The sequence below is a fragment of the Rhamphochromis sp. 'chilingali' genome (assembly GCF_963969265.1).
Source record: "Rhamphochromis sp. 'chilingali' genome assembly, chromosome: 6".
NCBI classification, from domain to species: Eukaryota; Metazoa; Chordata; class Actinopteri; order Cichliformes; family Cichlidae; genus Rhamphochromis; species Rhamphochromis sp. 'chilingali'.
This window is the reverse complement of record NC_137933.1, coordinates 12,327,964-12,351,243: the sequence shown is the minus strand read 5'-3', so window position 1 is coordinate 12,351,243 and position 23,280 is coordinate 12,327,964. Positions and strand designations below refer to the sequence as shown.

At 40.2% G+C, this 23,280-nt stretch overlaps 2 protein-coding genes across 9 annotated transcripts in view; both read left to right on the top strand.

Annotated features, from left to right (window-relative positions):
• myo9aa (myosin IXAa) overlaps positions 1-12,648 on the top strand; it is a 100,347-nt gene extending 87,699 nt beyond the window's left edge. For 5 of the 8 annotated variants that reach the window (XM_080884974.1, XM_080884977.1, XM_080884978.1 and 2 more), the window contains 18 exons: positions 264-363; positions 572-787; positions 1,673-1,770; positions 2,032-2,168; positions 2,376-2,599; positions 2,743-2,859; positions 2,971-3,159; positions 3,332-3,382; positions 3,530-3,641; positions 4,810-4,871; positions 5,114-5,306; positions 5,422-5,550; positions 5,702-5,807; positions 5,889-6,020; positions 7,005-7,128; positions 8,549-8,757; positions 8,881-9,023; positions 9,128-12,647. In XM_080884974.1, the coding sequence (XP_080741100.1) occupies positions 264-363; positions 572-787; positions 1,673-1,770; positions 2,032-2,168; positions 2,376-2,599; positions 2,743-2,859; positions 2,971-3,159; positions 3,332-3,382; positions 3,530-3,641; positions 4,810-4,871; positions 5,114-5,306; positions 5,422-5,550; positions 5,702-5,807; positions 5,889-6,020; positions 7,005-7,128; positions 8,549-8,757; positions 8,881-9,023; positions 9,128-9,615 (2,830 nt within the window). In that variant the 3' untranslated portion in view covers positions 9,616-12,647. Of the gene's footprint in view, positions 1-263; positions 364-571; positions 788-1,672; positions 1,771-2,031; positions 2,169-2,375; positions 2,600-2,742; positions 2,860-2,970; positions 3,160-3,331; positions 3,383-3,529; positions 3,642-4,809; positions 4,872-5,113; positions 5,307-5,421; positions 5,551-5,701; positions 5,808-5,888; positions 6,021-7,004; positions 7,129-8,548; positions 8,758-8,880; positions 9,024-9,127 lie in introns of all 8 variants that reach the window. The other 3 variants (XM_080884975.1, XM_080884980.1, XM_080884979.1) reach the window with 3 other exon arrangements.
• A 1,356-nt stretch (positions 12,649-14,004) lies between these two features.
• On the top strand, positions 14,005-23,042 carry scamp2l (secretory carrier membrane protein 2, like). Its single transcript, XM_080884557.1, has 9 exons — positions 14,005-14,160; positions 14,930-15,007; positions 15,134-15,220; positions 16,170-16,302; positions 16,391-16,519; positions 16,945-17,104; positions 17,294-17,395; positions 17,861-17,978; positions 21,439-23,042. Exons 1-9 carry the CDS (start codon positions 14,104-14,106, stop codon positions 21,589-21,591), a joined length of 1,017 nt encoding a protein of 338 aa, XP_080740683.1. The 5' UTR covers positions 14,005-14,103; the 3' UTR covers positions 21,592-23,042.
• The last annotated feature ends 238 nt before the right edge of the window (positions 23,043-23,280 follow it).

Here is a 23,280-nt window from a genome sequence, read left to right as displayed (position 1 = left end):
TTTTATTTTTTGTACTACAATAGCAGATTTGAGGTGGAGGCTGGGACTTTTCACAGAGCTTGTCTCGTTTCTCCAAATAAACATACATTTTGGGATGTTTCAAATGACTCCGAAGTAACAGAAGAGTGTCTTTAATTTTTCTTCCATACTCTGGAGTTCTCTACCTCTATTAAGCAATAAGCATGACACATTTGTTCATGCTTATTACTTAATAGATTCACTACATTGATGAAATTTTCTGTGCTTATGTTTTTTCCCATCAGGTTTGCCACTGATACTGTCACTAAAGACACACAAGCTGCCATCTCCAAAGAGGAACCAACGTCTGTGCCCAAATCGTCTAAGGGAACAAAAGCGCGGGATGTAAGCAATTTTTTAAAATGAGCATTTTGTTTGACGTGTGTTTGCATATTTTCAGGAGTGCAGTTTTGTATTGTGAACGAATGAATCTTGGCAGGATAGCTCAGCTAAGCATAGCGCAGTACACCAACATGAGGACCACGATGTACTGAAGCTCAGGTTATTAAAGGCTCCATTAAAACATGCTGTTATCACTTCTGGTAAACTCCAGGTTGGCAGAGCGGGCCAAAAAAAGAAAGCCAGAATGGCACGGACCCGCTCCGACTTCCTCACCCGCACCCCCTTTCTCTCAGTTGGGGGCGATTCAGACGAGGAGGACTATGATGGCGACAGCCTCCACAGCCCCCGTCATTACACTCTACCCCACTCCAAACAGAGCTCCACGGAGACATGCCTAAGAGAGTCCTGTTTCAGTGACTCAGACATGGTAACAGGCGCCATCCAAGCCACAAGTGGCCCTCTCTAAGTTCTTATAAGCGTGGCTTCTCTTTCTAACCCACTCAGCAGAGAGAGCATAGGTCTGCATCACACCTCTGAATCAATATGAGCTCCAATAAATTTCTCTTTTCTCAATAATAAGTTTTTTAAAAAATTAACAAGTTTTCTGGCAGGTATTTCAAAGGCATATTGGAATACCTGCCTTGAGATCATTTTGGATTTTATGTTTGGGGTAATGTGTAATATTCATGTCAGCTTTTAAAGACGTGAATTTAAGCACATCACAACTTTGAATCTACTACTACATTTGATAACCGCTCTAGAAATCAGCAGTGAGTGTGAATCTGGATTTATGCATCACGATGCAGGAGACCTTTTGAAACGTGTTCTTCCTGAAACATGAAGCTTTTTAACATAGATGCTTTTCTAACATAATTTGGCTTCATTTTCTCTCACAGTTCCTTCCTTGGTAGTAAGATTTGCATGTCACCTGATTCTTCTTTCTCTTAGCAGATAACACCAGCCACTAGCCAAACCTTGAAAATCATAAAAGAAAAATTTGGTCTTGATTTTTTTTTTCTTCCCATCACTTAAACTCTTATTCTCCTCAACTACAAAAAAACTGAACTGTATCATTTGTTTTCAACTCTATATTACAAGCCTTGTGCTTTAGTATTTGTGTTATACCTTTTTTACATCATGTTTGGCAAAATGTAATTTCAGCCAGTGCAGCACCAGTGATGTGGTGCTGCCATCTAGTGGCTCATTTTTGCCTTCAGCTCATAATCATACTTGAAGAAATGGAATCTCTTTTTTTCTTCTTCTCATTTTGCCATTTTGTCTTAAAATGTTACCTGTCCCGATGTTGTTTCAGCCTGCAAGCTCCGAGGAGAAAAAGAAGCTACACAAAACCATGTCATCAGGCGATTTGGTCAAAGAGGACTCTCTACGTAAAAATTCACAAGATGGAAGGTTTGCTCTTCAACTTTGCATTTCTAGCAAAAAAATAGGAAAATGCACACAAAAGAAAAGCATAACTATATAAAACCATATAAAAACATGAGCAAAATAACATATATACACATCGATTGTATCACATAGAGTGCTATTACCTTCAGAAAAGAGTCTTCTGCATACAGCCATGTCTTGTCATTGACACGATTTTTGTTTTTGTATGATTTGGGTTTTTGAGACTTTTTCATTTGCTTGTCACTTCTGTTTCCTTTCGACTAGGAGTCGTAAGATTCTTGGGCCGCGTTTTTGGGGCAAGAGCAAGTACGGGGATAAGAAGACTTCCAGAGAAAAGCTGATCTGTGGGGCTGAGGCCTTGGATGGAGACACTGGAGACACTGGTCCTCTGCTTGGAGAAGGTGTGATTTCCAAGAGTAAAATGTATCCATTTCAGATATACTGTTATTATTTTTTTTGTCTTTTAAGAACTGAAAGTTGTTGAGTAGGAGATAATAGATGCTGAAAAGCTTTTTACTAAATAAATGTAATTAGTTCTTCAAATATATTGAATAAAAATAATATTGTTGCCTCTGAAGCGTCACTGATTGGAGTTCTCTTCCTTGTAGCAGGTCAGGAAAACATGTCGCCGCCATGCAGTCCTGATCTGACCTTAAATCAGTCATTTAGAGACTCGAAAGAGAACAGGGAGCCATCTCCCAAGGTGAAGCGGAGGCGTAGTGTGAAGATCAGCAGCGTGGCTCTGGAGTCTGCCCAGCGGCAGAATGACACGCTGCAGATACTGACCTCCATCGGCGACTACAGGAGCATGAACGACTTCCTTGTGAAGAAGGTACAGCAATATATGCCATCTGCATTACGTAGAGCTCGAAGATGAACTTGAGTATCAGAGTTTTGATTCTTTATATTTGAACTGCACATCAGGTATTAGTCCAGTGTCGTTTATGATCATGCTATGTTGGTGTCATGTTTTAGATCAACGACTTGGATGCAGAGGACAGTAAAAAGGACACCTTGGTGGACATCGTGTTTAAAAAGGCTCTGAAGGAATTTCGTCTTAATATCTTCAACTCCTACTCCACAGCACTCGCAGTAAGTCCTCTGAAGGCTTTTTATATTTGAATATAACCATTCAAACTGAAAAGTCACGTGTTCCCAGACTAGAAAGATAAATACTGCACTCTTCCTGTGACTCCTCCCTAGATGGATGATGGTAAGAGTATCCGCTACAAAGACCTTCATGCACTGTTTGAGCAAATCTTGGAGAAGATAATGCGACAGGAGCAGAGGGACTGGAGGGAGTCTCCTGTCAAAGTGTGGGGGAACACCTTTAAGATTTTCCTGGACGAGTTCATGATTGAGTACAAACCTGCACACTGTGCACTCAGTAAGGTAATGACACTCTTCTCACTGTACAGGTGAATAGACACAACTCTGATAGGCACACAAATAATTTATATTTACAAAAAACTACTGGGTGCTATTTATTGATAATGAAATATAATAAGAAGTAAAATATCTCTTATTATCATTTGTCTTTTTCTTTCTTTTTTTTTAACTGCAGCCATTGCCAAAACCTGAACGCAAGAAACGAAGGAAGAAGGACACAGACAATGTAAATTTGCCTTTATCCTCGTCAACATTAAGGGCATGCTCACAATCATTGCAAAAAATAGTGATGTAATCAGAAAAAAGTGCACTCAAACAATATAAAATATATGAAAGCAAACCAAATGAACCTGTGCTCTGCTGCCCCCTGCAGGTGGAGGAGCATAACGGCCACATCTTCAAGTCCACCCAGTACAGCATCCCCACATACTGTGAATATTGCTCGTCGCTCATCTGGATGATGGACCGGGCCTGTGTGTGCAAATGTGAGTATGCACGCACAGTGTCACAGCTAAAGAACACCTGAGTGTAATACAGCCAGGAAAAGTGGACGCTTCGAAGGCCACTGAATGTGGAGCGTGCTAGCACAAAAATGTTTGTGACAGAAAATTAATAATCAAAAAAAGGTTTTAATCCTGGATGTGCTGCTTTGTCAACCTTAAAATATATATGATGCTGTAATTTGCATTGTCACATGAAGAGTAGTCCCTCTGATGGAGGAACATCAGTAGTTTTAAAATGAACTAATTATAACACTTTTAATAGTTAACTGAACCATAATGAAGCAAATCCCAGATTTACTCCTTTAAAACATCCTCTGATGGAAACGGTGCAGATAAAGTCGAGCTTGTTGAGGTTGTCCGAGGTTCTTGCTGAGTGAAGTTAAAGACTAAAAATTCCCAGAGTGGTGGAAAGACCAAATAATTGAAATGTCCTTAACACTGATGTCAGTGTGCTCCATACACGGACACACATACTGTTGGTTCCATAGCAGAGGGCATTAGACTTTCACTTTTATATGTTTCATAGAGACTTGGCCTCAGCCTAACCATGACCTTCATTCTACACATAAACGTAAACCTTTAATTGCTTATGTGAGCTTGCTTCCCCCCAAAAGTAATCAAGTTCCTGTGACTATGCAAACCAGATAGGTCAAGATAGCAATGGGAATGCCAGAGTATCAGTTACATAATCCAACTAATTTAATTAATATGATATAAAAGAATTAACTTTTTCATGACCGCAAATGCGCACAGACACACATCTGTGCTTCACGTGGATGTTCACATGAAGTTTTGCGCGGACACACACACACACACACACACACCCCTTCTCTGGCCGAGCTGTGCTCAGTCTGGCCTCAGAGATAGAGCCCCTCCCTTCTCTCCCTCCTCGGCCCTAATCAGATTGTTTTCAACTGGACTCATGGGGTCTGCGGCTCCGTGTCTCCAGAGATTTCTCCACACAATTTTGCCCTTTAGTCACACAGGATGTTTTCTTCGTGCCAGCCAACACTGCTTTGGCTTCTCATGTGCTGAATTTTTTATGTTTTTTTAACCTTTTCTTACAACTTCTGCTGAATAATGAGGAGGCACTGTCTTTCTGTGGATAATGGAAATGATGTTTTTGATCTCTATGGCTGTGTCTATCCAGTGTGCCGGTATGCCTGCCACAGAAAGTGCTGCCAGAAGACGACCACCAAATGCAGTAAGAAGGTGAGTCGGCCATATTGTGCACCGTCGCAGTGATGTCCCATGACAGTAATTGTGGGTTTATGTACAGTAGTTAGTGTTATTTCTACTTTTTGATCTTATGAAAATTGTTAAAGACTGTACTTAGTTTGCTGAATTAATGATATTTAAACTATAACATTAGTTTTGGATGAACTCTGAATGGTGTGAAGGCATGTGTCATATGTGTGTTTTTATAAGAGCATATTATGGTTGTGTCTGAATAGTTCGATCCAGAGCTGTCCTCCAGACAGTTTGGAGTAGAAGTTTCTCGCCTGACTAACGATGAGAGAACAGTGCCTCTGGTAGTGGAGAAGCTTATCAACTACATTGAGATGCACGGCCTCTACACTGAGGGAATTTACCGCAAATCTGGTTCCACCAATAAAATTAAGGAGCTCAAGCTGGGACTTGATACAGGTAAACTTGGCTGCAACTCAGTGAGCAGGTGAACGGTGCTAGCTGGTTTTAAAAAGCTGCTTGCAATTACTCAGTGTCTGCGTTTTGTGTCTGCATTGTCTTTGTGGTCCCACAGATGTGGAGAACATGAATCTGGACGACTACAACATCCACGTTATTGCTAGTGTTTTCAAGCAGTGGCTGAGAGACCTGCCTAATCCTCTGATGACATTTGAGCTGTATGACGAATTCATACGTGTCATGGGTGAGTGGTCACATATGCCGACTATTGCTGTGGTTCAGTTGAATTGCACTTGAGAATTTGGCCACACATATTCTGCAGACATCAGAATGTATGTGTATTGGTTTGCTGCAATAGTAAAAAGTGAGTTCTTGTGTGGGATATTAATTCACAGGTTTGCAGGATAAAAAGGAAATGACCAGAGGTGTGTATTCAGTTATTGACCAGCTAAGCAGAACTCATCTAAACACTCTGGAACGCCTCATATTTCATCTCGTCAGGTAACAGTTTTTTCCTTAATATGTGAAGATGATTTAGTTCCTTCTTGATAGACAAGTAAAACGCAGAATTCATTCTTTTAGGATTGCTTTGGAAGAGGAGACAAACCGTATGTCACCTAATGCCTTGGCTATAGTTTTTGCTCCTTGCATCCTTCGCTGTCCTGACACCACTGACCCACTGCAGAGCGTCCAGGACATCAACAAGACAACAGCGTAAGGCTATGTCTAATGTCTGTCAAACAATTCACTGCCTTTGTCTAAGGTAATAGATCTTGGTAAAGGAAAACTGATGTTGACTTAATCTGTTTCATATCGGAACAGTAAAGTTAAGCATGAAAAACCACACTGGTATCCCTTTCTATGACTGGGACGCAGCTGTGGACCCAATGGGTGGCCAAGGGTGGCCATTTCCATTATAGACCACACCTGGCTGTACCACACAAACAATAACAAAGCCTCTGAGGGGGATCAACACATACTCAGAAGCGGAGTTTTGGCCATTGACACACATTTTAATAGCATAACCACCCATTTAAATAACAGCATTAATGAAAAGAATAAAGTTTGTAAACATTCCAGATTCCTTTTTTCTTATGGTCTTAATAAGAATGATTGATTGATAAAACTGAAGAATCAGTTTTATTTAGAATATAAATAATATATATAAAAATAGTCTGGCTCCAGTACTGATGAGAGAAGAAAGTGGGGAAGGTTACAAAGGAACAAGCAGTCAGAACAGAGGTCAGCTGTGGTGATTTTAGTCATTACTTAGTAACAGAACAGCATTGTTGCTTCATATCAGTTCAATACAGTCTGTTTTTCCTCAGTGCTGTCTCCAAATGTTTGCTTTGATATATGTGTATTTGGAAATGAGTTATAGTTTAATACTATATAAATATATATAATAATATATAAATAAAGTTGGATTGATTTGAATTGCGTTTGGCCTGCTTTGCTGCAGATTTCCTCGCTAATGGTGGATAGAGTTAGTGGCTTGAGAGATTTAATTTACTTTCTTGACAGAAAACCATAGAAATCAGTAACCCAAGCGAAGAGAAATGCCATATATTGTACCGTATGGGGGAAAAAAACTGCATGGAGAGGAATGTTATATACCTTTTTATATGAAGTTATCGTTTTGCAGCACTGTTTGAAATTTCCAGTAACTGAAGTTTGTCTCTTGCTGCCTCTTCATAGGTGCGTAGAACTTATTATCTGTGAACAGATGAATAAGTACAAAGTGAGACTAAAGGACATCAGCACTCTGGAGTTTGCTGAGAATAAAGCCAAGTCCAAACTGACGCATATCCGACGGTCAATGGTAAGCTCAATCAGCATGACCAGGCCCACAGTTATCAGAGAAATGACTCATTACTACTGTAAATCTACCTAACCTTTACTCCTTCACTGCTTGACCTGCCATGATTTCCTCCTTTATAACCTGCTTCTCTCCTCCCTAACATGTCTTTTCCTTTACCCAGAGACCAGTACTAATAGCTGTTAGATTTATGTGCATAGCACACATTACGGTATGTAAACGCACACCATGGTTTGCATCCCCAAAGAATCATCCAGTGTTGTGGTGTACAGAACACTGTATCCAGTATATGTTGAGATATAAACATCTGTCATCCACCCATCAAGCACGAGTCATCACGGCACTGAGTCTGTTTTGTTGTTGTTCTTCTTGCCATATTGTGTTCTATTACCATCTCATGTGGATGCAATTAAATCTCATAATTAGATTTACTTTATCGCTGTATGTTAATAGAATGTTTTCAGGGCATTCAGCATAAAGGCTTTTTAGGAAACTGTCTACATAAATTGTGGACATAGGTCATCATTGTGTTTTTCTTCTGGCTTCTCTTCTTCGATGGGTTGGAAGACTTTCATTCCCCAACGAAGTGCCATTTTAGTGTAACGCAGGGGTGTCAGAGTCATTTTAGTTAATGAACCATGTTCAGGAAATTTGAACACATGCTGACCATTGTATAACCTATTAAAATAAAAGAACTCACTCACATGTGATTTTTTTTTTTCCATTTATAAAATGTCAGTCCGGCTTTAGTGTAATACAGCAAATAGCAATTAGCACATTGTGGGTCAGTTTCTTTGTGAAACTGAAAATAAAATAACTCATGATCCCAAGGTTGAAGGCTGTAAAACCGATGATTCAGGATACTGGTTTAGATTGAATTTGCACAGTTTGGATAGCCACTCATGATGTGATTCATTCTTAACAATTTCCAACACAATGCCTCCCGGGGCCAAATACAGTAGGTCCAAAGAAAAACCTTCCACTCCTTCTCAGTATCTATGCACAGGGTGAGATTGAACCTTTCTGTGGACTGGATCCTGCACACAGGCTGCAGGCTTTGACACCCCTGGTATAATGCAATTAGTAATATTGTTGCAACTTTAAAGAAGTGCAAGATGGTGTCCTCCTGAAGTGTAGCTATCACTCAGTCACTAGAATTACCAGATTATTTCTGCACATTAAGCTCGACCATTTTGAACCTGGCACTGCTGATATTTTGATTCTTATTACTTTTGCTCAAAGCAACCAGATGCAGCCAAAAAGGTAAAGTTTGTTCATAAACTGTGTCTGGGTTTGATTGGTCAATGCATGTGTGAGTCAAGAGCTGCCAGCTCAAAGAGCTGTAATGTATATAACAGCGTTTACATTTTATGATAACCAACATTTTAAAAAATTAAAAGTCCACTCTTGATTTGCTCCTCAGGGAAAAGGTCGCTCCCAGCGACCAAGCTACCACATACCTTCACCTCCTGTTAGTCCGCGGCTGCAGCCTATGGCTGACGCTGCCATAGAAGAGAGCGGCGGTGAAGAGGGAGCGGAGTCGTTACCTGACATCCCGGAGCATCAGCAGGCAGCCATGCAGCAGGAAGAGAGGGTGCTAACAGAGGAAATTGAAAGCCTTCAGAAAGAGAAGTAAACATTCTCACTGTGCTTTAAATGTTGAATTATCTGGCTTGTGTGTTGCATTGATGCCAGCTGTGTGTCATCACTTGTGCGCAGCTCATTTGTTTTTCTGGATGATGCTTGTCTCTACAGGGAGGAGTTGACCTTTGAGATGCTGTCTCTGGAGCCACGAGCATCAGATGATGAGACCCTGGAGTCTGAGGCCTCCATCGGTACAGCTGACAGCTCTGAAAACCTTAATGTGGACTCTGAAGAGACCATTTCTGACTTCTCTGGTATGCCATACTGATCATTCTAAACTGCCTTATCATTCACAATTCTTCGTGTGCATATAAAAAATATTGACCTCTTTGCATTTTTTGGGTGGGGGTTTCTCCAGAGAGAGGTCCTTTGTTGACATTGCCCTGGACTCTGAAATCTGACGGGAAGAGCCCCCGACGCAGAGTTCTCCGCCGCCAACCTGCGTCTCTGGATTCTGTAGACTCGTGTTTCACCGGGTCCTCGTACTCCTCCTCATCACATTTCCATCCTTCATCGTCTTCTTCTTCCACCCGGCGCTTTCGTTTCCAGTCCAAGTCTTCTGGTGTCAGCTCGGGTCCATCACAGGCCGAGAGTCTGACTCCACCCATAGCCTCCCCATCCTACAGCTTAGACAACAGCTCTACCGGAGATCAGGAAGTGATTTATGATGAAAGGCCCCAGTTTACCAGCCGAGGCACTTACAATCCAGATAAGGGTAAGCAGAAACTTAAGGGAGCCAAACATACTGCCCCAACGCCCTCCAGAGAAGGTGGTGGTCATGGCAGGGACCCTTCAGACATGCCACAGCCTGTGGTAGTATATGGAAGTAATGAATTCATGGTATGAAGGACAATGAGACACCAAAGCGATCCCTATCCAACTTCCTGCCAGGCATACATGTTCCCAATGGGAGGTGACAAACTGGCAACTGATCTCCACTCCTCAAACCACTCTTGCTTAGCCTTTCATTCTTAAAATCTGCAAAGAAATTTCCCCAAGTGCTGTGTACAGTGTTTCCCCCTCCTGAGGCGGGGAGGAGAATTGTCTGGAAGAGAAACAAGAATCAGTAGATGGGCTCTTCTGTGGATGAAACTGCCAATCGTGCTCTCACAGTGTCTTGGCAACTCTTTACTCGGCGCCAAGAGGAGACAAACTGAGCAGGAGGACAGAGAAAAGGGAATGTTGGAATATGCAGAAGAAAACACGGCATCAGGGAATATTACAGAGCTGGAAAGCTGAAGCAGTGTACTACAGAAATTGAGAAGAAAAACAAATCGGGCACCATCAGGCGTCGCAGATGTTACAGTGAACTTAAAGCTCACGACTATAGGCTGCTTTATGAGTTTACAATAAATGTAAGCAGCGGATGCTTTGTTATTACAAAATAATTTTTCCCTTATTTAAAATTTTTAATGTCACAGAAATTCTTTATAGCATATAATATACAGGTATAAATACTGTACAAAGCCGGAACACCAGCCTCTGCTGGGTAGTTGAAGTCAAATATTTATCTTGTTTTTTTTTTTTTTTTGGTTTTTTAAAATTGAGATTCTTGAACAGAGATGTTTGGGTTTGGGCAGTGGATCCCACACTTCTGTTGTGTACATGTGCCGAGAGCTCATGCGTGACTGTAGGTTTGTGTGAGACAGAAAAGAAAAAAACCCACTTAATGTGTTTTAAGTTTGTGCTGCTTTTTTTTTTTTTTTTTTTTTTTTTCCCCCTTACAAGGGAAATACAGCCATCAAAGGGACCAAGTCAGCTGGTGTGTATTCCAGCCAAGGGGATCCCAGCTCTTTAGGAATGTTGGAATCTGTGATAAAATTCCTGCATTCACCGCTTAACAGCCATACAACTGTTATGTACAGTACAGGTCATATGTACAGTATAGAGAACAAATGCCATTCTATTCTTGAAATCCATTATTACCCACTCCCAAAGCCATTCTCTTCTGTCTCTTAAGCATTTGCTCAATAGCAACCATGCAAGAACATAAAATCATTGTGTCTTGTCATTATTAATGTGTGTATGTTTTAGTTGAAAATGTCCAACTGCATAAGTGCAATTCTTTTCTTTAGGCCTGTGTTTAAAATAGGGAATTACTCATTTTAATAACAATAATGCTAACAGGGGCACCTTTAGAGTCCCACTGCTAATTATTCATGATAGTGAGTCAGCCACGCGCTATATAATGACCCTGAAACTGAAGGAGCTAATGCTATCCAGCCATCTATAATTTTATTCTGCTTTTTCCCTCAGTGTGGCATGTCAAACTGTGTTCTATGAAAATGACAAAGAAATTCCAAGTTGTGCATGAGCCAGTAGGGGAATTTGACATTAGGTAGTTAGGGGTAGTTAGATTGGATTAACTGTGCAAAAACAATGTGATCCAAACCAGAACAATTAGCAGGTTTAGACTAACAAACAATATAAAATCCTTGAATGCACACAGTATTTGGCTGTTGTAATCCATAATGTCTGCAATATTACTATTCTGTTACAAAATGCTAATTGGACTGGTTCATATATAGCGCTTTTCTACTTAAGCACACAAAAGGCTTAATACAGGTCTTATTCACTCAAACACTAATATAAGCACTAGCACTATCTACCGTAACATTCACTGTCTGGTGACTAGATTAGAAGCAACTTGGAGATTCAACGTCTGGCCCGAGGACACTTTGGCATATAGACTGGAGCAGCCAGGGATCGAAGCACCAACCTTCTAATTATTAGTTGACCTTCTCTACCACCTCCACCACTAATATTACTAATTTATTATCATATTTCTGATTCTCTTCTGCTTGTATTGTTGCACAGCATTTTACCATTTCTTGATGCACTTGCACAAAAGTGAGCCACTCATATATTACTCCCGCTCGGCCATGGAAACCCATGCCACGAAGCTACCAGCCCAAAGTTTCTGTGCTGATGTTAATGCCAGAAGGTCTGGAGCTCCTGAGTCAGCAAAGCGTTGGCGAATTTACACACCATGCACTTCAGCATTCAGTGATCAAGCTGTGATTTTTACCTGGTCTGCACTTCATTAATGAGTTGGTGTGACTCCTAAACACTTCCACTTTGTAAAGACATCACTTACAGAAGATCATGGGATAGTCAATTCAGTTGTATTTATAAAGCACCAAATCACAACAGTTGCCTCAAAATTCTTTATACTGTAAAGACCTTGCCTCTCTAAGCAGGCATTAAACAAACATGTTAGAATCCTATTACAGCTCAACACTCACATTCAGCGAGCTCTTTAGAACAACAAGTTTGTAAAGACAGGCTGCATGGCTAGGTGCTGGGTTTTATACACCTGTGCCAATGGGACAGAAAGCTTGATTTCAAAGATTAAGGGGTATGATTCTGTCTGTTTATTGTACTTGCCATTTGTCACTGCAAGCAAAAGGCAAAAATGGCTTCTTTTTTTTTTTTTTTTTACAGGCTTTTTTTGTGATAGTTGGGTGACACATTTCAGAGCTGTATAAATGAGTGGAAAGTACAGATACTTCCACACAGGAACGCTGTATGGTCTAATTAACAGCCAGTCTGCTCTGTGGAATTAAAAACAAATTCTATCAAGAAGAAAGAATGGAGAGCCTTTGAAAGAAGGCAGATTGAGTTAAATATAAACTGGCTGTTTGTGAAGGATGCAATGACTAAAGTGTCATCTACAATAAATCTGTGGGAAAGAGATAAGTAAATAGGATGGAAGACTGAGATGATCAACAGGGAACATCTGGTGACCATGATGTTCACACAAGTATGACACAAACAGGGGGACTGTCACCATTAAACTGTAAATGAGGAAATATCTGTCAGAAAAATGGTGCTCCATCCCTGCAGGGGCCTTCCAGAGATTCAGCACCAAGTTGTATCTGTACTTTCTGTAAATGACCGACGACAAGTGGCACCATTTTTTCTTTATACTCATCCTTGTATCGATCTGATGATTTGTTCAGTGTATTCTGTAACAAGCATTTATCCAGAGAGACTGTTTCATGTTACAGGTCTTATCAGTTTGTAGTTTTGCAGTCTGTCCTCACCTGGAAAGTGAAATAAGACCCCATTCAAGTGTCTTCCTCTTGAAGTAGGACAGGTACTACATACTTTGTTTCCTGCATTCTTTCATTCTTTATTAGCTGATTTTGGTAATGGTAATATGGTTTATGGATGTATTCTTATCAAACCAATCCAGATGTATGGCTGGGGGCCCATTTCTTTTTAGTAAGGTTGGTAATTCAGTAATACAACCTGAGAGACACATCTGGCCCTTTAATTGAAAACGGCTACAACAGTGTCTACAGCGATCTGTACAATAAGATGGAGGCTGGTGCTGGAGATCTTGTCAAAATCCAACAGTACAGAAAAGTACTGCTGTATTTTGCAAAAGCATCTGACTAGTGACGCTTCATTCTTCAGCATTACGGTCACCCCCAAACACCCTGAAAATTTATTTTTTTAAAAAGGGACAACACATATTAATGAACATATCAATGTGAATATGCCAGATGTATCCAGAAGACTACTTTTTATTTGCAACGGTCCTACAAAAACAATGAGTAACACCTCGTCAATGTACAACAATACAGTTTAGACAAAAAAAATGCATAAAATTACAACATGAAAATCCACACTGCAAAAAGCATTCCTGGATAGAAAACCATTTAAACAGTGTGGGGTCATCTTGACAGAGAACAGAACAAAAGCTTTGAATGGCCCTCAAGAAGCCTGGAGAACTATTCCTGAAGATTATTTTAAGAAATGAAAGCTTTTCAGGCTGTGCTGGAGAATAAAAGGTGATTATATAAAACGCTGACTATCAAGCTTGTTAGTACTGGACTGTAGGTACTGTTTTTAAACTGGAGCCACAATGTTCAGCAAACAATTTTAAAAATCTGTCTTTCAGTAGCAGATCAGGTAATTCTTATTTTCCCGGTGAACTCGTGATTTTGCTCAGTCGTTTAAATAAGCTATTATTTCCACAGCACCTAAAGGCAACTTCAAACCCTCGAGGACATTGAGGAAAGTTTTAAAAAGGAGCTCACTTTGTGCGTTTACCTCCGCAGACTGGCTCTCATTTCGACACACACATAATCGGCGTGGACAGACTGTCACGAGAACCGCTCATTTGAAACCAATTCACATTACTGCTAAAAATAAAGGAGGGCTAATTGACTCCGGCCAACCTTCGGTGACGCGGCCCACACAAGCGACGCATGCGCAGTGCCGCCGGCGTCGCACAGCACCATCAGTAGGAGCAGGACCAGCGAGAGCCGCCGGGGAGAAGGGTGCCGTCGTTGTTTATTTTACGCAATATAAACTTTTCTCGCAATGTCGGGTTTCGACAGTAACCCTTTCGCTGACCCAATGGACGTAAATCCCTTCCAGGTGAGTGTTGGTTGGTTTCTGTCCGCGAATCGAGTTTCAGAAGCTTTTCGTTTTCTGGTGTAAAGTGAATACAAAGATATGCTCTAACAAAAACCTGTTTGGTTGGTTGCTGGGTTTGGCCTCAGCATTTCCTGGCTAAGAATCGCCACTGTTAAGTGTGGCACGTTTCAATGCGCTTATAAACATTTTTACGTTAAAACTGTGAATATTCGCTGGAAGTGTGCTCTGAGCTCACCTGCGCAGGTGAGCAGACCCGAGAACAGGTGCCTGCCATTAACCGGGAGTTCTCTTTTACAAGCTATTCATAGATGACACCATTAACTAGAAACCCCAGTAGCAAGCCAGTGACGCTGCTTTTAACTTTATAGATAGTTTTGTTTCTTTGTATATTTTTTTGTTGTTGTTTGTTTATGTTTTACAGACCAGTGTTTTTTTTTCTTTGTTTGTTTTTTTTAGGTCTTATAGACCTAGGAAGTAATGCTTATGAATCCACACGTCTTTGACATTTTAACTTAAGAAATGGATGCTTAATCTTTATTCACACACACACACAAACTGTAATTTAACTGAAACAAATGTGGTCCAGGGCAAAGAGTGTTATTAACAGATAATCTGGTGAGAGAAAATTCAGTGTTCAGGTGCTGCTCCTCCACTGGATGGGACACTCCTATAATTCCACAGTTGGCACCACATAAACGCTGAACAGTCATGGATTCTCAGTGTCACACCTTACAGTGTGTTTGATCTTTTTTTTTTCTCTTCTTCCCAGGATGCTTCAGTCACACAAGCCACCAGCAGAGTCAATGACAACGTCGGGGATTACAACCCATTCTCTTCACCGGAAATGGTCAGCCTTTGTGTCTTTAATGGAACTGCTCATATCATAGTGTGATATGATATTCAGCAGGAACCAAATCCTTTGGTTTTATGAAAATATATTTGAAAAGAGATATTGCTTCAACCTTTTTTACAGGGACAGCACTCTGGGACGACAATCCCTATCTCTGCTGCACCCTCTCAACCAGCTGTACTACAGACATCTGTGGAGCAGAACCCAAAAGTGAGTGAGACGAATGCATTTCAGCGTGTTTAAATAATGAGATCAGACAACATTAACTGATTTAAGTTACGTTTTCAAGAAATCAGAATCAGAATCAGAATACTTTATTGATCCCTGGGGGAAATTATTTTTTGTTACAGTGCTCCATTTTAAACCAACATTAAGACAAGACAGACAATACGCTAACTAAGAATAGTACAATATATACATATACATACATACATACATACATACATACATACATACATACATACATAAGTCACTTATAAATAAATATGCAAGTCAGGACACTACCATGCAAAGAAGAATGAGTATTTTTTTTTTTCTTTACTTGGTCGATTGTAGCTTGAGTGGTAGAGTGGGTCGCCTGCTAATCGGAAGGTCAATGGGCCAATCCCTGACTCCACATTTGCATTCCTGTGAAAAGATACTGATCCTTGAGTGCCCCCCGATGCATCCACTGGATCGTGTGTGTGTGTGTGTGTGTAAGCACTTAATCATGAATAATGTATAAATGTGTGTGACTGGATGAATGAGAGGTATAGTAGAAAGAACTTTGAGTGGTCAACTGAGTAGAAAGTCTGTATCCAAGTCCTGGTCCAGTTCATACATAAACAATGCTAAGAAATGCTTCTCTACAACCCACACACTTGCACTCTGATTGGTGCATCACAGGTAATTCATTTAAGGTTCAATGTCTTGCTCAAGGACACTTTGGCACACAGATTTGATTGGTGGAGGATCTAGCCAACGACCTGCTGGTAGACAACCTGGTGCACATCCTGAGCCGCCCCAAAAGTCATCACATTTTACTGCAGGGACCATCTAGCTTATCACTGCAAGAAAGCAGCACTTTGCATGGTTATTTTAGTGCAGTACATGTATGAGGAAATTGTGTTCAACAATGCTGAAGACAGTATTAAGATGCAGGTCTGCTATCACGCATCAGGCTAAAGCAGCTGCTGCCCAGGCTAACCTGATCAAACAGCAGGAGGAGCTGGAGAGGAAAGCAGCAGAGCTGGAGCGGAAGGAACAGGAGCTAGAGAACAGGAGGCAGGCAGGCAGCGCATCGAACCCCGGAGGTAAGTGGCTGCAGGTATTTGATGTAGTTGTGTTGAGTATGTGTTAAGTCTTAAATGATAATAAGGTTTTTAAATCTTTTCCTGTCAGCTAAAGAGAACAACTGGCCACCTCTTCCAAGGTTCTTCCCTATAAAGCCCTGCTTTTATCAGAATTTTGAGGAGGAAATCCCCGAGGACTACCGCAGGATGTGCAAGAGAATGTACTACCTCTGGATGTGTATGTACCCCTGATTGTAGCATTTTATATGCCAATCACTGACCTAAAAGGATGGTATAGTACATCAGATCTCAGCTTTTAATATGCTAAATTTAAATATGTATCAAGACTTTCCACTCATACTTTTGCTGAAGTTCTTACTTTTTTCTTTACAAATGAATCATGATGAATCAACTTGATCCATTACAAGATACTAGATTGTTTAAAGTCACAATTGCTGCACTAAAACGTCGAGAAATAATTTATTTACCTCACATTTGGGAAATTAATTTGTTACGAAGGAGATGATAATAACAATAATAAAGACACCATTCATGCCTATTAGTTTAAAAGTGCACAGAGTTTGGTTCACCGGCGCTTTTTATAAGCAGTGTTGTATTATAAGTGTATGTCTGCGTCACTGGTTTTCTTTTGCACCTCTCCAGTCCACAGTGCCACTCTCTTCCTCAACGTGCTGGCCTGCCTGGCTTGCTTCACCATTGACAGTAACTATGGCGTTGACTTTGGTCTGGCTATTCTTTGGTTCATTCTGTTCACCCCTGTGGCCTTCGTCTGTTGGTACAGGCCGGTCTACAAGGCCTTTAGGTATGCTGTGTCACTGGTATTGTTTACACTTATGAACTTTAATACAAGTCTTCAAACTGTAAATGACCTCCAGACTCATTTTTATGACTTCATGCGATTGTGAAACTTATTATCTCTATTGTGCAATATGTCAGCAAACCAGTGAGCACCTTCGCATTAATAATGTGTCCCCTTTTTTCCCCTCCATAGGTCTGACAGCTCTTTCAGCTTCTTTTTCTTCTTTTTCGTCTTCTTCTTCCAAGTGGCAGTTTACATTATCCAAACTGTGGGGATTCCCCATTGGGGCAACAGGTCAGTGCGATTTATTTTCTTTTTCTTTTTTCCTACACTACCTGAACGTGTGGTGGAAGTGCACCAAGATTCTGTTTTTCATTGTATGAATGTGCATGCTGCTTTGGGATACATTCAGTGTGCATGGACCACCACATTTCTTCATTCACACGTGTTTGTGTGTGAATTCTTCTCCTGTCTCTCCTCTATTGCATTTCTTTGACAGATTCCTGCTGCCCTAATAAATCTGGGTTGCTGCTTTGTAAGTGTGTGTAACTTTTATTTTGGGAGTTCTTTTCTATCATGTATAAAGCTCCTCAGGTTTCCATGTGTCATTTTTACAAACTTCATGCTTTACATTTGGTATCTGGTTGTTTGTGTATTTCTCTTTAATCCACAAAAAAAGAATTTCAGTGTACTATAATAATTACAGAGAAAATGTGAAATTACACCTTTTTTCCTCTTGCATGTTTCTGGTTTTGACAGTGGATGGATAACATCAATCACCATCATCAAGACGAACCTGGCTGTGGCTGTGGTTATGATGGTAGTGGCTGGATTTTTCACTGTAAACTCTGTGCTGGCTGTCATCCTGCTGAAAATGGTACGCAAAAGTAAAACTTCTGTTTACATATCGTATTTTTATAGGTAATCTGATTACTATTTTATTATGAACCTGTCAGATTCAATATAATGTATCTTGATGAACTGAATAACCCTAAGCCAAGTATTTTAAACATGTTTTAAAATGGTAAATGGCCTGTATTTATATAGCGCGTTACTAGTCCCTAAGGACCCCAAAGCGCTTTACATATCCAGCTTTACATACCCATTCACACACACATTCACACACTGGTGATGGCAAGCCTACATTGTAGCCACAGCCACCCTGGGGCGCACTGACAGTTGTCGATGACTTATACTGCGTACATATATAAATGTTATTTTTTCTCATTTATATCTGGAAGCTACATCAAAGACAAACTAAACATCAGGTGGTGACAAAAACTTTGAACAGCTTCAGAGGAAATTTTCAAACCAAGTGTGTGTGCTGAATGCACTTACTGTACAGACTTACCTCCATGTAGAAATTCCAGGAGTGTCTTTTGGTTTTTAAAGACAATAATTAATTAGAAAGTGGACACAATATTTCATCTTAATGCAAAAAGGGGGGGGGGGGGGGAACAAAAACAACCGTTAAAAAAAAGTCTGTTCCTAGTCTCCACTAGATATCTATTGTATTTTCAGATATCCTCCTCACTAACAGATCAACAGAGGTGTGGACTCGAGTCACATGACTTGGACTCGAGTCAGACTAGAGTCATTAATTTTATGACTTTAGACTTGACTTGAAAAAATGTTCTAAGACTTGTGACTTGACTTGGACTTTTACACCAATGACTTGGGACTTGAATTGGACTTGAACCGGTTTACTTGAAAAGACTTGATATTTTACCCCAAATATAAAATTTAACATGCATATTATATAGAGATTGAAAATGTGACGTCATTCACGGGTAGAACCGCAAAGGATTCTGGGAACTCGTGGCAAGAGGTACTAGCGCACGCAGGCTTTCAATTGAAATCAGTTATACAGCGATAAAAAGAAACACAAAAATGTCAAGAAGCTGTTGTATTATTAACTGCAATAGCCGGTCGCATGACAGCCACGGGAAGCCGACGGGTAAAGAAATCGGTTGTTATCGGATTACGTCGTTTAAGAGAAATTGTTCGAGCCATGTTTCCGAAGTAACAAACAGGCGACGGATGGCCTGGATTGCAGCCATTCAAAGATCAAATATAACGTCCCAGAACACTCCAGCTCACAGGTTAGTCTGCTCCAAGCATTTACACGAAGGTCAGTCTGCTGTTGTAGTTAATGCGTCATTTTTCTTAACATAATTGGTGATATAGGTTACAAGCAAGTCTGGCGCTGAACAGAAATTGTCGCGCTATGCTCCTTTATTTATTGTGCATAAATAGTGAATTGTCCTGACACAATATTGCGTTTCGCTTCTGTTATTATGGTACATTGACAAAAACATATACCGTAATTGTCGGGCTATAAGCCGCTACTTTTTGCACAAGCTTTGAACCCTGCGGCTTTTAGTCAGGTGCGGCTTTTCTATGGATTGTCCATGATTTTTGTCATATCGTAAGACGATTTGTTTTGTGTGTTCCGCTGTTGTACGGCACTATGTTGCCTGGCGGAAGGATCGGGGTTCAAGAGTGGTATGTTAGTCACATGTCCGTCCGCCAGGCAACGTAGTGCCGTACGAAGTAGCGCGAAAAACAAACTTCAAAGTAGCGCTACGCGTTCAGCGGGAGGCGTGGATGATGAGCGGCGATAAACTTGCGAAAAGCAAGTTATGCTCAACTCCACCGGTGGATTCTGACAGCGTGGAAAAGTGTGAAAGCATCCACGATCACCAACGGATTTTGAAGGGCTGGACTGCTGCATGATGGAGAGGAGGACACCGCCACGGCCCTTCAGAGGGTGTTCGACTCTGACACTGACAACGAGGATTTCTTTGGTTTTGAAAGTGACAACGAAGGAAAGGAGCTAAGAGTGGATGACGAAGCCATCCTGAGCCTATTTGTATCCGACACTGGAGGAGAGGACTTTGGTGGTTTTAGTGCGCAGGAAGAAGAGAAAGATGGTGGTGAATGACTGACTTTTCTTCTTGTTAAAGCCGTGTCACTGCACCTGAGCCTAAAAGGTAGTCCGAATCTATTTTTCTGGTGTGCTGTAGGCTACTGTTATGTACTACATGTGCAAATATGTACCCATAACTTGTTTTTCAAAATATTAATAAAAGTGATGTCTCCAAACAGCCATCTCTTTCCTGACAATTCCCTTTGTGCATATTCTCTTACATATGATAAGTCAACATTGAAACACCTGCGGCTTTTAGTCAGGTGCGGCTAATGTATGTACAAAACAGGATTTTCCCCTGATTTTAGCTTGTGCGGCTAATATTCAGGTGCGCTTTGTAGTCCGGGAAATACGGTACTTTTATTCACAGAATAAAACAGTTGTTTTGTATCACTAATTGCCCAGTACGATTACAGCATACAATATTATTGTCACTGCTACATTTCTGTAACGCGTACCAGAAATTATTTCTACTACTAATTAATTACCGTTGAGCTCAAAGGTCCTATTAATAAACGGTTAACGAATGTGTATTTATGAAGACTATTTGTGAGACTGGTAAACTTATGATACGTACGATGGTCTTTCGTTCTACACGGTGCATTTCAAGGTCCTGCACCCATCCGGCGGTAAACTGTACCTGGGCTTGTTGCAGTGACCTGAAGTTACTAAACTTCATGAGTGTATGCACTCACTCCAAGAACCGTATGCTTATAAATATGCATATAAATATGCTACGATGAGATAGCTGACTTCATCTAACTAGCAAATGTTGTCCAGGCTACGTTGGTGATGCAGTTTTTTTTTAATGTGTATGATATTTTTGTCATGCGATTTTAAAGCCGGTCCTACAACCGCATCCAAGAATAACATGCAGCTTATCTCAGAACTGTCGGTGAAAACTATTCTTGGAGCTAGGTTTAATTGAGCTGCATTCTAAAGAGGTGCAATTTCACAATTTGTGTATATTTTCTAAGTTCACTATTTTGTCATGTGTTGAGAAAAACACAGATTTAAAAATTACATGGTCTAATATTTACATTTAGCATAACTGCAACATGCTTTTTTTCGGTTTTTTTAATGACTCGAAAGGACTTGAAATTCAAAATTTCAGACTTGTGACTTGACTCGGACTTTTACACCAGTGACTTGAGACTCGACTCTGACTTGCCTGACATTACTTGAGACTTGACTTGAGACTTGAGGATAAAGACTTGAGACTTACTTGAGACTTGCAAAACAATGACTTGGTCCCACCTCTGCAGATCAATGAAACTGAACTCATGAGCTCCTTTGTAGACATAAGAACCATGGACCGAACCTTACAGGAACCAGCAGGTTAAACACTGTTTCATCATTTGATCTCCTGTCATTGTTTAAAATATTCTGTCTTTTCCTATCATCCTAGGTCCACTCTAAATACAGAAACACAGGTGCCAGCTTCACCAAGGCCCAGCAGGAGTTTTCACAAGGTGTCCTGAGCAACCGAACTGTCCAAAATGCTGCTACCTCCGCTGCTACCTCCGCTGCCCAGGGAGCCTTTGGCAGGAGCCAAAATTAGTGTGATTTCTACAAGTTTTGTGTCTCTGGCTATTCTCTTTTCTGACCAGCATACCGGGCTACCCACGTCCCAACATTATGCAGTTGGTGTAAAGGAATTTTTAGGGAAAAGGGCAAAAAGCAAGTAACTTATGAGTAATATACCAAGTGGGGTGTCTCCATTCTCCATGTCCACTAAAAAACTAAATAATAATAAAGATTGTGTAATTTAGGAAGATGTGTAGCTAAAGACATAGTCATCTTCCAAGAATAGGAACCTACCCTCAGTTAAACTTTATTTGTATAGCACCTTTGATGAAGGACAGTGCAATTCAAAGAGCTTCATAGATGATTGACGAACTAATAATGAGATGGTACATTAATTTAAAAAAAAAAAAAAGGTAAAAAGATTATAAAATGCAAAAATAAAATGGATGGAACTTGTAAAGACCTGCACAGATCTCATCAGCGTATGTCATATTCATTTATGCTTTAGAGAAATGTCCAGTAGGAAATCTGAAGCTGGGGTTTAGAGAGCAAGGTGAGGCCGCCACACAAATAAAATTGTAACATTTCATCACTGCATCGCTATTGAAAGCATTTAACAGAGTAGACTAAAGAGATACATGTGAGATAATCTGCAATACAAGAAACACTGATTTAAATCCAGTATTTCTTAAAGATCCTGGTAAAAAGTATCAGGATTTTTTCCTGCTAATGTAGGAATGACATACTGAGGCTTGAAATATAAACTCTTTGTCCAAGGTTGGATTCTCACTTGACACGAGAATGTTGTTTTTTTTGTTTTGTTTTTTTTTCCCCCATCTGTGAACAATGGATCTACAAAATGTTTTTCACATTACAGCAGCATACAGAACCTTGCAGGATAACTGTCCTGACTATAAGTGCATTAATACCGATAATACACTTTATGCACAGTGTCCTGTAAAAGTATAAATGATAATAAATGCATACTGTTACATTACTGTGCAGTTTGAACGTTGATCTCCAAATTTGATGTTTTGATGTGTATATGACAATAGGATGAGCTGCTGATTAATGAAGGTGATGGGATAAAGAGGTCATTTGTACTGTTTTATCTGCTTACTGATATTTCTTTTTAATGAAGTGAGGCTTAAAGCTGTTCTTGAAGCAAATGAAGATGTTACCTTTTAATTCATGTTAAGAAAACTTGGCATAATACAGAGACTTGCTGTGATTAAAATGAAAGGGGGGGGGGGGGTTACTGGTTTATTAATGTAAAGTTACTGGAAGTATAGAATTTGAATGTATTTACATGAAAAGTGCATTAATGAGTAGAAAGAACAATATTTTTGACTTTGTGCCCATGGTAGTTTTACTGTTTTTCCTGTCTGCACCTTGTAATTAGGTTTGAGTGTTTCCTCTCTCTCTCTCTCTGTGTGTGTGTGTGTGTGTGTGTGTGTGTGTGTGTGTGTGTGTGTGTGTGTGTGTGTGTGTGTGTGTGTGTAAAAAGTATATAAACACTGTATACTCCCAATCTGATGTTTGTACCTCAGTGCCTTTAAACAGAAGTAACATACAAATCTTTGTGTGACCATTCACGTTCAAGACTTTTAATGCCCTGTTTTATCTGTAGCCTGTGGAACAACTGGTGAAGTTTTCTTGTGATCAAAATGTGTTAAGATTATGTAAATATTGGTGACTTATTTAAACATATTTACTGCTGGGG

What these genes read in the sequence shown, in the direction of transcription:
- scamp2l (XM_080884557.1), top strand. Translation starts at nt 14,104, where the DNA reads ATGTCGGGTTTCGACAGTAACCCTTTCGCTGACCCAATGGACGTAAAT. An exon ending in CAGCGCATCGAACCCCGGAG is followed by an intron (nt 16,303 to 16,390) that starts GTAAGTGGCTGC and finishes TTTTCCTGTCAG; the next exon opens with CTAAAGAGAACAACTGGCCA. An exon ending in AATGTACTACCTCTGGATGT is followed by an intron (nt 16,520 to 16,944) that starts GTATGTACCCCT and finishes GCACCTCTCCAG; the next exon opens with TCCACAGTGCCACTCTCTTC.